At 38.7% G+C, this 16,170-nt stretch overlaps 2 protein-coding genes across 3 annotated transcripts; one reads left to right on the forward strand and one right to left on the reverse strand.

Annotated features, from left to right (window-relative positions):
* Positions 1–482: 482 nt before the first annotated feature.
* ilrun (inflammation and lipid regulator with UBA-like and NBR1-like domains) lies at positions 483–9,234 on the reverse strand. Its single transcript, XM_029431923.1, has 5 exons — positions 8,908–9,234; positions 5,954–6,108; positions 5,604–5,801; positions 5,037–5,341; positions 483–3,432 (listed from the first exon to the last, which is right to left on the reverse strand). The coding sequence occupies exons 1-5, from the start codon at positions 9,063–9,065 to the stop codon at positions 3,397–3,399; spliced, it is 852 nt and encodes a 283-aa protein (XP_029287783.1). The 5' UTR covers positions 9,066–9,234; the 3' UTR covers positions 483–3,396.
* A 2,042-nt stretch (positions 9,235–11,276) lies between these two features.
* On the forward strand, positions 11,277–15,228 carry snrpc (small nuclear ribonucleoprotein polypeptide C). 2 transcript variants are annotated; one of them, XM_029431954.1, is made up of 6 exons: positions 11,277–11,393; positions 12,595–12,637; positions 12,722–12,830; positions 13,757–13,816; positions 14,248–14,352; positions 14,648–15,228. In XM_029431954.1, the coding sequence occupies exons 1-6, from the start codon at positions 11,386–11,388 to the stop codon at positions 14,767–14,769; spliced, it is 447 nt and encodes a 148-aa protein (XP_029287814.1). In that variant the 5' UTR covers positions 11,277–11,385; the 3' UTR covers positions 14,770–15,228. The 2 variants fall into 2 exon arrangements, with proteins under 2 accessions (XP_029287814.1, XP_029287812.1); XM_029431952.1 differs by having other exon boundaries at positions 13,757–13,814; positions 14,245–14,352.
* The last annotated feature ends 942 nt before the right edge of the window (positions 15,229–16,170 follow it).

Raw genomic sequence — 16,170 nt, forward strand, 5'->3', positions numbered from 1 at the left:
GGCACAACTGGGCTTCCAGCTAAATGCTAACGTTAGCATGCTAACATGCTACTGCTAATGTTTACCATTTTCACCACCTTAGTTTGGTGCTAATTAGCAATAAGCACAACGTACAGCTGCTGCTGATGGGAGTGTCGTTGATTTTGCTGGTATATGGTGATAAACCAAAGTACTGAATAAATTCCGTTTTTAAAGTATTTCACAAAAAAGTATCAACCTCAAGGTGGTGCTAAAGGAAAAATCAGGGTGTCATAAAAGTCATTAGGATTCTTCCTTTGGGCATCATGAATAGCTTTTACCAAATGTCACAGTAATACATCCAAGATGTGTCAATACATGCGAGGTGGCACGGGATGAGCTAAAGCTGCAGTAGTGTAACTGCTGGCACTGTAGCTTTACAATTAGATGATATTAGCAGAGGATTAAATGGCTGAAGAAGTAAAAATACACAAGGAAAAAGCTCAAAGAAAAGACAACTTACGCATTGTTTCAGTGTTAATTTAATCATACAAATGCTTAATTATAGATACAGGAGAAAAAGAAAAAAAAAGCTTTATTTTTGACAGTTTCTCTTCAGATAAATGTGCTATTTTAGGACTATGTAAACTTTCATCTCATCCACTCACCATGCCACCCATTTCAAATCCGTACATAGTCACAAACTAAAATTAAAGAATGAATCCAGCAATATTCAGAATTCTCATCATCTGTCTCTTTCTCAGACACACACACACACGCACGCCAAAACACTCACAAGCAAGCTCACGAGAAGGAAGCACACACACACAAAAATAAAGACTGACGTGACTGAAAGAGGTAACGCAGAACAGTGTATACTGTTTGGGAGGAGGACTCTCAAAAACAAATACAGCAGCGTCTCAACACAGAATGCTGGTGAATTTTACAAACGTGGTAGACATGATCATAAAAGCAAGAACTCTAAAGATCATGAAAAACATTTAGATGTTCAGAATTACAACTGGGAGAAAGGTTTGATAAATTAAAATGTCCTCTTAGAAAAACAAATTGTTACACTATCATGGAATTCCATCAACAACTTTTTCATTTTATTTTTTAAACCCAAAATACATGAAATAAATGCACTGTCACATAAAGAATAGAGCAACGCTATAAAGTAAAGAAAATCAGGTGGTGATCGCAGACAGGCTGTTAACTCATTTCCAGGTATTCAAAACCTAAATGTGTGATCAATTTAAACATGAAACAATCTTCATTTTTAAGATCAGACATCAGTGTTTTGATAAACTGTTTAAAACGTAAAGCTGTGAAGAACATGGGCCTTTACGAGAGAGCAGATAAGCAAAACAATAAAACTTTCTGGAAGATGCTGGTATCACAATCCACATTAAGCAAAGAAACAAACATAAAAACATAAGAAAAATCACTTTTCCTCCTCAGACGTGGTGGACAGTGTTGTGCAAATAGCAGTAACAGAACATCAGTGCTAATAAAGCTGATGCAAACCATTTAATTTTCATATTCTAATTCAAAACTACAACTTATCACTTTTCTTAACAATGTACTCAGCATGATGTCAACTTGAGGTTGGTCAACTGATGTTTAGCACCATCTGCTGGCTGTAAATGGGACTTATTGAATCTGCAGTGCACAATAAGAAGGCAAATAAATAATAATAACAGGGCAATTAGTGAGTCAGTTCATCCAAACGGTGCAAAAACAACACTTCAGAGGTACACACCGAGTAAAGCTCTCCATATTGATTTGTATATGAATAGATGTCATCCTTTGCCCAAGTAGTATACACCATTTTTATGTCAGTTAAATCCAAAGAGAAATCATAACGTACATGCACGCTTAACAGGTGCGCACACACACACACACATACATATCTAGTACACTAACTGAAGACATGGACTCAAACTACAGTCACTCACCAGGCAAAATAGATTTAGATGGCTTTTTTAAACCCTTCCTCACACCCCACTTGCTCAAACTCACTCACATCCTTTTACACTTCAGCATCTATTTAAAGCAAAAACCCACCCTAAAAAAGAATACACACACACACACACACACACACACGTCCCATGCAGTCTGAATCGACAGGACAGATTAGTGTCGTGGTTCTCAGGATTTTATCTTTGGGAGAGACAGGGTTCCTACACAGGCAGTCAAATTCATTGTTTTGTGTGTTTAAGTATTAAATAAACGGCTCAGTTTTAGTCTCGAAAGGTGAACGCTGTTTACAACAGTATCTTGAGTAAAATCTGTAATACAAAAACAAATGTTGGTGGTCACCTCTAGTCCTCCATAAATCCAAGTATTCTCTATTATAATCATAATATCAGATGGGTGAAGGTAATGCTAAATGTGACAATGTAAAAGCGGAACTCCAGCGTTAATACAGTTACTGTAATTCCCAGTTCCCAATTTGTAACTAGCGTTCAAATCAACATCCAAGTTGTAATTGTAAATGGAAACTTCTCTGAAAGCTCTCACATTTCCAATTTAGCGCTTCATAAACAAATACGCCTCACGTCAGTCAGACGTTCAAGGTAATAAAACCCAAATGTACTGAATACAGCGACACGTACTTCAGCCTCGCACAGCCAAATCTGTTATCAAACAACCATTGGAAGTCGTCCGATCATGTGAACGCTCACAAGATGTAAACGTGGGACTCTCGTCCCGTATAACGTGACCACGGACAGATTTATTAATCCTGTGGTTTAGTAATGGACTTCCGTGAATGGCAACGCTCCGGTGACCAAAGTCTCGTACAACTGGTCACACTTGTTGTTTAACATCACTCATAGGTTTGTGTGTGAAACTGGTGCAACGCTTTCATCTAGAGGAAAACTGTGAATAATTCATACACTTTGTCCTACCTCAGATTGTACATCCCACACAGTCACTTTGAAAGGCCTCAAAATGATCAAGCATCACAATTCATTTTGCAGTATTCTCCGCCGTATTCAGACCTGTGTAGGAACCCCGAAGAGTCAAAGTGTTCAACTGTCCATGGGAATACCAAATCGTATGTAGATTGTTTAGGGTAGGTTTTCCCTTTAGTTCGGCATGTTTTACAGTGGAAATAAAAATAGTCGTGTGTATCTATTTTTAAGGTTTTATAGCACTCTTAAATGAAGCATTCACACATGCGAATCCGGGTGTTGATGTCAGGGGGGGGGGGGGTGTTTCACTTTAGCGGATGTAGTCCATCACCTCACTGTAGTTTGTGTTTCTGTTGAAAGGGCCACGGGGGCCTGGGGAGAAAGTTGTCATGAGTCAATATAAAACAACTGTTCCTCCCCCCCTCCGGTTCCTCTGCATTTAAAGACTCCCAGGGTGTTCAGCTCATCATCCACCATGGTGGGGGGGGGGGGGGGGGGGGGGTGGGGGGTCTTTGTCATTCTAGCTCTGTCCAAATGGATAGGGTCCGTGAATGCCCTGGAAAAAAATGAGGAAACAGGTATTAGAGTAGTGTATATACAGAATTAACATGTATACGTGCGGAGATAAGAAAAGTTAAATTGTTGAGAAGGGACAGTTCAACCCAACATTACATGTTCTTCCTCTTACCTGTAGTGCTATTTATCAATCTAGGTTGTTTTGTATTTTCTACCGTATTACCGCACAGAAGGAAGCGTGCAACTTATATTGGACAAGAAGCTCTCCAGAGCTCACCGGAGCTTTCTAACATAACGGCTCAGTCGACGACCTTTTGAATTAATGTGTTGTTTAAATGCCCCGACGGGATGACGAAGCTATGTGGCTCTCGAAAGTCCAGTTCAGCCCCCGAGGAGAGGCTATTAGATTAAACTGAGAATAAAGGCTTAGCTATGACAGGTATGAGGTGATACTACTGTATACGTTAATGTGGCCCCAGCTGATCACTTGAGTTTGGTGAGTGAGGCAGTGGGGTGTGGTTTGGGCGCCGGCTGCTGCGGAGAGACGGGAGTGTCCCAGTTGGAGGCCAGACAGCTGAACGGAAATCAGGTATAATCAGTCACATAATAAATGCATGGTGATGGCCTGGTTCTGGTCTCTTGCAGTAGGCTGGGTCCCGAACCGTCAACGTGAAGCTGACGGCGCTACCACGGCGAACACGCCTGATCTCGGAAGCCGGAGAACCTGAAAAGGCTGAACGAGACACCTTGAGTTGTTGCTGTTGGCAGCATCCTCCTCTCTGTGTGGTCTTTGTCCTGACCGTGAGCAGGGAACGCTCACAGTGAGTTGTGACACTAAGTGGATGCAGTGATGATGGACTTACTTACTGCTCGATTATTTTCTGATGCATGTCACAATGAAATTGCAATAAAAGCAACTCAACAAATTAATAGCAGCAATACTCCCGTGAGGATTGTCACATACTTCCTCATCATACCCTCAGTCACGGCACCTCTTTGACGTTATTATCATCTTTGATATCTGATGTAAAGCAAACTTAAAGCTCTGTGAGCTGGCGGACCACTGGAAATCCTTTGTTTTAAACAAAAGGCTGGTCAAGGAAGTGTCTCGCTGTTTGATCCCAGAATGCACTACTGATTCTCCTCTGAACCAAACAGATAATATTTGAAAAGGGTTCCGAAAACAATGAATTGGCTTTTATAAAAGTTCAATAATTGGGTGGATTTCTGTAACATTTCAGTTTTGACTTATATACACACCACACTAGGGGACACGCTTAATACTGTAGATGGAGCCATGTCCTGCCTTCATGTCGTTTCATGAACATTATGTAAAGATCTTTTACAAGCGCTCGTAAATCCAGACGACAAATACTAAGTGCTGGACCAAAAGAAAATGTCGATACTACTCCCACTCTTCAGAATGAGACAAGCTTAACGCTCGAAACGTCAATTGGTGGTCATTTAATATATGTTCATTGGATATTATCTAGTCTTGGTCATGGAAATATTGTAAACATTGACACACACACACACATCAGAAAGGCTACTTCTACGAGTTAACCTCCTGAATGCAGTGATGTAGGCGTACGTGGTAATACCTTTGTGTCTAAGTGTCAAAGGTTATATTTGAGCCATACATACCTGACCATAAGTCACCACAGAAAGATTGGTTTGGAGACCATTTGACGCCCTATTTACAGCATTATGAGACAGTCCATTTTGATCTTGCTGGATTGGCTCTTGTGAGCGTTCCCACGTTCCGCCAGGATCTCTGAAGCTGTTGTCAGTGGCGTCGTGCTTGTTCTTCTGTGGCGAGGCGAAGGGGTTGAAGTCTCCCTGCACATTGCGCTGGGGTTGGGTATTGAATTCTGTCTCGAAGGAGGACAGCTGCTGGGTCACGCCGAGGAGACCTCCAACTTCAACACTAAGAATCACCCAGATTACATCTGTGGGGAAGAGAAGCCGACACAAACATGAGCTACGGAGTCAACTTACAAATTAGCTGATTACCTCCGTGTTACAGAGTATTACAGAGAATTTAATGTTTTTAGTTTGGTTGGTGGGCAATTTAAAGAAAGCTCAAAGAAAGTTTGAGGGAATTGTAGCGAGAAGACGTTTACATTCATAAAATAATGAAAGAAAAATATTAGTTGCAACCCTAACACATTGCCTTGTTAGAAACTAATCAAATCTTCGGTGATTTCCTACCTCCATAGAATAATCCGGTGGCTGTACACATCCTCCACTGGCCCTGGTACATGCCTGGAGCTGTGGGACTTCGCATCTGCACGCTTACATCTGATATTTCCTGGGGGTCTAGCGACTTTACCATAACTGTGTTTACATGCCCAAACTGATCCCCACCAATGTATTTGAGACAAACCCCAGGTGGCCACGACTCTGCACCTGTAGTACACAAAGATGAGTGCAGTCAAAACACAGTTCAACAACAAAACCATGACGTCGTAACGGACATTTGCTCTGGCACATATTACATACAGATTATACAGGTTATACTCTGTTGGATTAATATGTGAATGTGGTGACATGCTCAACACCTGGGTTTTGTATTCTCCAAGTCTTTGTGAACGGTGTATCTGGAGGAACAGACTCTCCTTCCCCAATTGTCACGTCTTCAACAAAGGACATGGATGGCGTGTTGACGTTAGGACTTTCAAAGTCATAATATGCACCGATAGCAGCCTGCAGGTTCCTGTTCCAACACAAAAAGAAGAGCGCGGTGTTAAAAGTGGTCGACATTACACGTGTGACCCTGACCACGAGATTTTGTATTTTACTGTTAGAATAAAAGCTAAAATCAAGAAAGCCGACAGTCAAGCCATCTGTTTATTGTGCAGACTTTCCTCCAGAATACTTCTTCTCAATACAAATCATAAAAGAAACTTGCTGAGTGAAGGAGTCCAGGACAATCGTTCTCATCTGCTGCTTCACAAACTATTTTCATCAAATGTGACAGTTGCTGAATTACGAAGAAAATCTATCCTAAAATATGATTCATATAGATTGTAAAGACTTTTTAAGCTGTGCATCAAGAGAAAAATGCTGGAACTGCTCAACAGACGGTAAAATAGTACATTTATATTTCTAATCTCTTTTATGGGCTCATTTTTTATTTGCATGTGAAGCGCTTTATACTCAACCTTAAACGATTAATCAAGAGAACATTAATTTGGAACAATACTGACAATTGATTAATTACTTAAGTGATTTTATAACCCAATTTTATTTACATTTCTTTACTGATTTCAGTTTCTAACGTGTTATAATTTGTTGATAAAACATAGAACACAGCAGCACCTTTAGGAAAATGAGCAGCAACATGAAACGAACCAACAGATAAGGTTCTTCAAGTGCATAAAAGATATCTCTCCTACTGCACAATAAATTAACCTGCAGAGTGGCTTGCAGTGCATCTTTGTATCGTTAAGGAGGCGGACAGCTTCAGGATATGTGCTGTTCTGAAACAGAGAGGTTTTAAAAAGGTGAATAAGAAGTAATCAAGAACACTGTTTCGACAACAACAGTACCTGCCATGACTATAAAGCTGATTTGTACGTGTAACATTTGTGGAAAACCTTTATTGAAAGTGACTATTGTGTGAATGCACCAAGATCTACGTGACTTGTCACCTTAAAAGGAACAGTTCACCCCAAAATGCAAATTTTTCCTCATACCTGTAGTGCTATTTATCAATCTAGATTGTCGAGTCCACAGATCTTATTGTGAGCAGTTTTATGAAGGAACTATTTTCTTTCTACCGAACTACATCGGGCAACCTTATCAACGAGCAAAATGGAGCGCGCATCTACTCATGGACGAGAGGCTCTCCTGAGCTCACCTGAGCTAGCTCAGTCGAGGAGGACGCAATTAATGTTTACATATCGCGCTGTCACAAGCATGAGCATCACGTCCATGAGTTGTGTAGAAAAAAAAGTGTTCCCACAAGAAATTGCTCACAACAAGGTCTGTGGGTTATCTTGAGTAACCAGGTCATGATTTGTGTAAAGAGACATTGCTGACAAGTTTCTCAAATGTATTTTTTTGAGCACGACAAGTCAAGTGCCATTAGATTCAAGAGAAGGCCGACATCTCTATGCCCGATATCTCCATCACTCTGCAACTCACACTAAAACAATCTGGATTGATAAATAGCACTACAGGTAAAAGGAAAAGTAGGTATTTTGAAGGTGAACTGTCCTTTTTAAAAATCTCTTGGGGGAAACCCTGATCCGGTACAAAAAAAGAATACACAGAAGTAGGACTGTGCTATTTTTTTTAATAATATTCCTGAGACCATGGAGGTAATTTATGGTAAGGACGGTGGGGACCAATTTTCTAATGACCTAAAATGGTCCCCACTACTTTCTTTATATTAATTGCATATGCGTTTTAAATAAAACATAGTTGCCATCGGCTCTACAAAGGGTTGAATCCCTCATGTTCCAACTGGATGAGAAATAAAGTTTCTATTGGTGTTTGTTTGCTTTGTTCCTTAACATGCAACAATGTGTAAAGATGTAAAAAGGGAGCGCTCAACATAGTTCGCTAGCAAATTAAATGGGCGTGTGCCGTAGGGTGATTTGAGCTATTATATGACCTGGTTAACAACCTTTCTTGTTCTACCTGTTGGCCAAATCATTGTATGGCTACAGCCTGGGGTTACTCTAGTTAACATTACAATTAATTACTTTCTGATGACTGATTGAATCTCCTGCAATATATTGTCTTCATTAAAACTTGTGTCCCGACCACTTTCCCCATTCAAATCTACACCCTTGCCTGAGACATTACTAATGTATTGTTATAAACTCTGGATTGAAATGAAAATACACAGTAGTAGTTTCAGTGGACAAATCCCAACAATTGTCACGTGACGATGTCATGATTTCCAGATTCCAAAATGAAACCTGAACAAGACAATGTGTTTTATTGGGTGGGTCCTCCCTTTAGATGTGATCAAGGCCATCGATCACTGAATAACAAAAATATATGATATTGATCAAACACCACTTGTTGTTAGACGTCCATATATCACGACTGGTTACGTCACCAGACAAACGTGTGAGTTGTGGCTTCCCAAACAGCAGCTCGGTGTAACTGCCTCTCAACCCTATTATGTAACATGGCTTAAAGTGTACACCGAGACTTCCCTGTTGTTAAATTAGCCTACTAGCTAGTAAGCCAGTTTGCTCTTTGATTATTCCAGTTATTTCATCTTACAATAACAACTCACAGTTGGGGCAAACTTTAGCGTTTCACTTCCGCTTGCCCCCGAAACGATCGTTAGGAGTTAACTATAATTAACTGCCACTTCCCGTAAAGGAATGATGAAATTATCCTCTCGTTGTTGAACAACACTAACTTAGCACCTGTGAGTGTATGCCTCCATTTTTTTTTTTTAGCATTTCAACGTATGCTAACTAGCTAATTATACGGCTATGTTAGCGTCATGTTGCTGTCCGACAACAGGCCCTGGTATCCCCGCACTCACCAGTTGGTCATGTCCAGGAAGAAAGCGCAGCCTGCCGGGTTGAGCTGAAAGCCCAGCAGCCTCTGAAACTCCGAAATGAGGACGTCCTTGTCCGTGGTGCCCATGCAGCTGAACTTCTGCATGAGCTCCGCATCTACGTCCATGTCCGTGCCCTCCATGGGTGGCGGGTGTCCCGTAGCGGAGACGGGGTGGTGCGGGGAGGGGGGGGGACCTCTCTCAGTTTAGTCCGAGGCCTTGTCCAGCCATAACAACCAGCTCAACAACAACAACCGTCAGTGCGCATGGCACGATCAGGGGGACGATGTTTGACGTTACAACAGCTCGCGCGTCACCTTCACCAATCACGCAGTGGGCGGCGACGTCATCTGTTGCTATTTGCAGCCGCCTTTTCATTGGTTTATCAATGAATGCTCATTTTGCAGCTCAATGGCAAATATACAACATGTGTAATATTGGAGAAGATAAGGACATTTTATAAAAACATAATGCCTAAATATATTATCACTTCTCAATTATATTTATAGTTATATGACAAAATCATTAGCTCCTTCCCAAACTTAGATTTTTCTTGTCGAATTAAAATATTACATTGACCCTCATGACAAATTAAAAAGAAATGAACGTAATTTTTCATATTTAAAATATTTTTTTTCTTTTGCTCCAGATTTACTTTTTTTGATGTTAATTATTATGATGTAAAAATATTTAATGTATTTACTTTTCATATTTAATTTGATTGACATCTACTTTTTTATACACTGTTTACTTATGTAACAATATCCATGACCTCCTAAAGAACAAAATATTGGATTAATTTATATATTATTATTGAATACTAGATGCGGATTTTCTTCAGCTTTTATTTTTCTTAAGATATACCTAAAGTATTGCTGATTCATAGTTCTCATTCATAGTAGTTAATTCTTAGTTTATCAATTAAATCCAAGTTGCTCATTTTGCAGCTCAATACCAGATATTCAATGTTGAATGCAATATTTGCACAATTTGTAATACTGACACTGATAGTAGCTGTAGATTTTCTTCTGCTTTTTCTTGAACAATCTGAATTTATGGTTGAAAGAAACTAATTTTCTAATTTGCAGGATAAAGGGTTAATATTTAGATTTTAAGCATTTCACAAAAATAATAATAAAAATGACTTGACTATCCTGACTGTCAGATGTTTAATATTAGATACATTAGTATGTTATACTTTTATTGAATAATGAGAATGCCAGTTATACAGATGTAGATTTTCTTCAGCTTTTATTTTCCTTAAAATATACCAAAAGCATTACGATTCATAGTTTTAAGCCCAGGATTATTATAAACATTAAATTGATTTTTATAAAGGTATTTAGTTTATCTATAAAAACCAAGTTGTTTTATTTTGCAGCTCAGTAGTTACATAGGAGGTTAGGTAGATGATGTAATATTTACACAATTTGTATATCTGATATTGCCTTTTGCAGAACCCTCATTCCCACCATACCAAAGCATTTGTATATAGGTAACTGTGTGTATTGTTTCATTTTATTTCATTTGATCCTAATTCATATGTCACATGTGTTCTATGTGTTTGTAGCATGAAATGGACAACTTACATTTAATTGTTCAGCCCTGTGTTTTAAAATGACAAATAAATTAACCTTGTAAACTTTGTTTTATTATTAGAACATATTATTTTTGTAGCTGTAGATTATCTCTACAATCTATCTAACAATCTGCACTCATGGTTGTTCTGGAAAATAACATTTCTAATTTCCAGTAACATTTAAAATGTTAACATGTCGACATGCAGCACTCTGCACATGTAATGGAGAGTTTTTATATTGAGGTATTGCTTCTTTTACAAAGCAAAATACACTTATTTTACATTACAGGCTACTTGCTATATGCTTTGCTTCATTTGTATTAAGAAATAAGTAGTAATAATAATAATAATAATAATAATAATAATAATAATAATAATAATAATAATAATAATAATAATAATAATAATACTTTTTTCAAGCTTGGAGGACAAAGTGCTTTCCATAGACAGCATAACAAAAAACAATCACAAATATAAAAAGAATAACTCAAAAACACACACAGTTAAAAGACAGTATTTAAAAAGTAAGTTTTGGCCAGTTACACGAACCGCTAATATAATTGTGAAAGGTATGGCTACTTAGAGTGGGCTATTTATTTCATTTTAATTTAAACACAATTTGCCTTGACTCTGTAACTTGGGAGTAACAGACACTAACACTTTCAAGCAAAATGTTTTTAATTCAACAAATAGTGCTTTAAAATGTTTAATTGGAATCACTGGGGGACATAAATAACTTACTAAGTACTTATTTACAGGTATCTTTTCATAGTGGTGGTCACTCATACTTTCAGGCGGAACTGACTGTCGGCAGCTCTTATATCTGGTAGGAACTCTTTGTGGGAACACCGGAATCGCGCTCTCGACGGAGATTGCCGGGGAACATGCCTAAGTAAGTACAGCTATTTATTATCTTTTATGCTTAATCTATGATTTCCACATTTGAACCAAATTAATTGTCGTTTGTATTTGTATTACGTAACGAACGACGGTAAAGTTTAATTGGAAACTTAATTAAACAGACCCGTTTAATTCCAGATGAACGCTGTGAGCGTTGTGTGGGCTGTGTCTATTTGCTGGACTCAACCTCGACGTGAACGTAGTAAATAGTTAGACAATTGAAGCATCGTGATATTAAATCACTTAAATAGATTTTAGTATTTTTAGGACTTATTATCCATATCAACCTCAACCTGAAGGTGGTTCTTTCGAATTTTAGATATGAGTTAGTAACGTTAACGTCACATCCGAATAATGACTCCATAGTAGTGCGTTTTTTACTAGATTAAATTAATTCGTCTTTTAGTGAAAACAGAAGATTATGCTGATGGTATACCAAGTTATAAAACAACATATATTGCACAGTAACAACCATTTCCCTCCAAGGTGAACGTCGTCACTGGGGACACAGCTTTGTAAAGTGGAGCAACTGCAGAGAACAACTCATCCTAACAAAAATAAGTGGCGAAGAAGAGAATGATCTTAAGAAATCAATAATTCATTTGACGATAACCTAACACCGGGGTTTATGTCATCTTGGTATATGGTGAAAATGTACCAAATAATTTTGAATATAAAGATACCCTGCAGGGCAGACTGGCAGCACGCGAAGCTGTCCTGCTAAACAGGGAACTAGTGTTGGACATCTCAAAATAGGATATTAAATGGTCTTGCAGGACATTTTATAACATCTGCACAATATGCAAACTATAATTTCTGCAGGACTACTTACAACTGAAATAAGTATTCAATAAATGCATTAGTCGAAAAAATAATCGGTAACTATTTTATAATTTTATTTGGTTAATCGAATAAATAATAATGAAAATAATTATTTTTATAATATGAACATAATGGCTAAACAAAAAGATTAACAAACTTGTATTTCTATAGTGCAGCTTGCAAAACCAGAAGAAGATGATGCTTTATGTGTCTGTGTAAATTAGTTATTTGGCTCTTTTAAGTTTTACAGCTCATTAATAATTGTGATTTTGTATTGATGTAGGTCCCATGCAGCTCTAATTTTAAATAATTACTGATTTGGTACAAGTCATGTTTTTGTGTAAACCCCCAAACTTCTTCTTTTTGGACAGGTTTTACTGTGATTACTGTGATACCTACCTTACACATGATTCGGTAAGTTGTGCTTGGGTGTACCAAATCCAATTGTTGAAATGCATGAATCTATCTTCGTTGTAATATGTTCTCTGTCTGCTCTAGCCATCGGTGAGGAAGACCCACTGCAGTGGCCGAAAACACAAAGAAAATGTGAAAGATTACTACCAGAAATGGATGGAGGAGCAGGCTCAGAGCCTGATCGATAAAACTAGTAAGCAAATTATTCGCTCAATAATCTTGAGGACATGGCTGAGGGAATATACAACCACAGAGCAACTGCACTTGTGTTGTCAAAACATGTTTCCTGAACAGTTTTACAACCTGCATGACCTAGAATATTCTTAGAGTAATCCACAAAGTGACACCTTGAGTGTGTGGGTTTAAAATAATTATAATGCATTTTTATTTATATGCATCTTTCAAGACACTCAAGGACACCTTACCTGCACCGTTTAAAACAGGCAATGTGTCAAGACCTCAAACAGAACAGTTTATCTTAACTATGAAAGTGACCTCTAGTGGTAGTTGCTTATTACTGATGATGATTTATTTGATTGTGCCGTTACTATCAGCATGATGTTTCATCTCCATATTTAATATCCTTGTATAAAGAATAATCGAGGTGTTGAAGTGAAGCCTGTTCATAAGCATGCCTTGTGTGGGATATCAAAGCTCTTTGCCTAAATAGTGCACTATGTACACCAGTTTACTTGGGGGCCCCCTCTGAGATTACAAACCACTAATCCACATTAAAGATGCTGGAGCGTAGTATTGTCCACTCTAAAGGAACATGTTTTACACACAATTCTTCTTTGCAACACGAAAAGAGGGAAGGCTACGCGTCCGTTCAGCATGCAAAGAACGTTTTGTTTTCTTAAAGCAGACTGCTTTCTTGGTAGTGTTTCATCTGTATTCTTTGTAAAGCACAAAGACAGCAGTTTTGCAGCACACTTTGACCACTTAGTGTCTTTTGCATAATTGTTAGAAAGACTCCATGCGTTGCACTTTTTGTTGTTGTTCATACAAAATTAAACTTGCAAAAATTAATTCTTTACAGAGAAAAGAAAAGACGGGGGGGTGTGCTGAACATGAAATATTTGTGTGGTTGTTTTAATGTTTTGTCTTTTCTCCCAACAGCGGCTGCCTTTCAACAGGGAAAGATTCCTCCCACACCGTTCCCCGGTGGCCCCCCCCCAGGTGAGTCCATCGTCTCGTAACGGAGACACTGGCTCTCGATCGGTAGATGCGTAGTCGGCTTTTCAACAACAGTGTGAAGCGTTTGGTTCCTGTGGGATTACAACTCATTTAAATTGATAAAACTAGCACACCACGGGACATAAATAGAAACTTATAGGAAAACGCCACCCGTGTCTTCCTTTACTCGTCTTTGTTGTAACATTTTAATAACCGTCTTTTTAATTGACTCCGGGGATGACTCGGCTAAAAAAACATTTGTTATATCAAATAAGAAGCATTTCAGAGTTATGAAATAATTCTTGCTTCCAGTACTTTGATGTTTCTAAAGGAGACATCAGATTTAAATCACTTGTGGCCAAATATGCAAATACTTCTCGTAAACACACATCTTAACATTGACTGTACACTAATATCTTCTGTTTGTAACACAGGTGGTCCTCCTCGCCCAGGCATGCTACCAACACCCCCTATGGGGGGTCCACCTATGATGCCCATGATGGGGCCTCCACCACATGGAATGATGCCTGGTGGACCCGGTAAGAGTTGCCTTTATTTGATTTCACTCGGTACTAATGTGAAACATAATGTTTTGGGCCGTTTATTGTAGATGGTCATATCAAAACAATGTGTGGCTAGTTGCTTCCTAGATTTTAAACCTCTGAGGTTCTGTACATTTGCTAAATCGAACAAAAGAGTTGTGAAGTTGGCAACACTGTTTGTGTCGGTTACTCACTGTGCGCAAGATGCAAATGCACCTACGTGACTCTTTCATGCAACGCTGTTGTCATAAATGTTACCTAAAGCTCTGTATCCCTTCACCGTCACATTTAGGAGGCATGAGGCCGCCGATGGGAGGACCCATGCAGATGATGCCAGGACCGCCACACATGATGCGCCACCCTCGACCAATGATGATGCCGGTCAGGCCGGGCATGATGCGACCAGACAGATAAGAGCGGGTGGATTTTCTCCGCTCTTTGCTGCCAAGAACAGACACTGTCTAGTGAGGACACTTGGGTTAACACTTGGATTTTTCAATGCCACTTTTTAAATTTTCAAATGTCCAAACTGAAGTCCCCGATGTAATTGATGTCATTTTTGTATAATTACCTTATTTTCTCGTACTGGAATCGTAGTATTTATTACTATTCACCTCCCATTGCAAGAATTGATTTCAGATGCCCGTTTTAAAGACCGTTTTTCTTTTTTAATTAAACGTCCTCTCGTGTTACACTCAAGTCTGAAATATCTGGTCTCACTTTGACAAGCTGTTCATCACGCACAATTAGAGCGTGTTTGATATGACAATATTTGTTACTATATTTTTACTTTGGTTTTAGGTTTTTACATGTTTTTGTTATATTTCATTGCTTTGAGAAATAAAACGGTGATTTCAAACCTGTTTCTTTTTAGATTGTAGTTTCAACGAGGCTCATTTTTTATATTTTTAAAGGCGTGTTTTCAATAGTCATGTTGAAAACAACACTACCAGGTCAGCAACATTTTTATCATTTCTATTCTTAATTCCTTTTTCTAAAAATTACTAAAACTCAATAGTTTCTCGAGTTCAAAACATTTTCACCTTCAACTTGTAAAGACAATACGCGAAGGAAATACATTCTTGCTTAAGGCCCTGTCGCTCACATCTGTATAAACGTAAGCAGAAACGTATGCTGGCGTATATGAACATTTGTCAGAGTCCAAATGCGGCCAACTTTTCATCGGATTGGAAAAGTGAACATATACAGATACGGATGTCTAACCTATTGATAGAGCATCACTTCCTAATACAAAATGTATCAGACGAATGCGTAAGATATACAAAATATTGGCAACACGCTGGTGTACGTTGATGTTTAAGTAGTATTTGCTAAGAGCTCACTGTTACGCTGAGCATGTTCAAAATTACTGGACATACCCAACGTGTGCTTCATAAGTTCTGCAGACGTTACACATAAGTTACGTTACGTGAATACCTACGTGAATACCTACTTGACTACGTTAGAGGTACGTTAGATATAGGCTACGTCGGCTGACGGTGAACCCTACAGCCAACTTATTGATAACGAGTGGATACCCTATTCCTACCCTATGTTAAGCTGATAACTTATTAAACGTGTTTCTACAGTACAGCTAGCGTTCAGTTAGCGTTTTGGGAGCTTATTGGGGTTTGAATATAGTATATAGGGTCCCTGTGAGGAGCTCATCCTCACTTCTTCACAGCACGTCTTGATGAATACATGAACCAGCATCAGAGAGCATGGAGGATGCTGAGAGGCTGCGACAAGAGAACATTCTGTTCTCCAGCTTCAGCATGACGTGAACCAAATGACACTTTTCCAGCTCCGTTGGCC

Source organism: Cottoperca gobio, chromosome 5, assembly GCF_900634415.1.
Source record: "Cottoperca gobio chromosome 5, fCotGob3.1, whole genome shotgun sequence".
Lineage (NCBI taxonomy): Eukaryota > Metazoa > Chordata > Actinopteri > Perciformes > Bovichtidae > Cottoperca > Cottoperca gobio.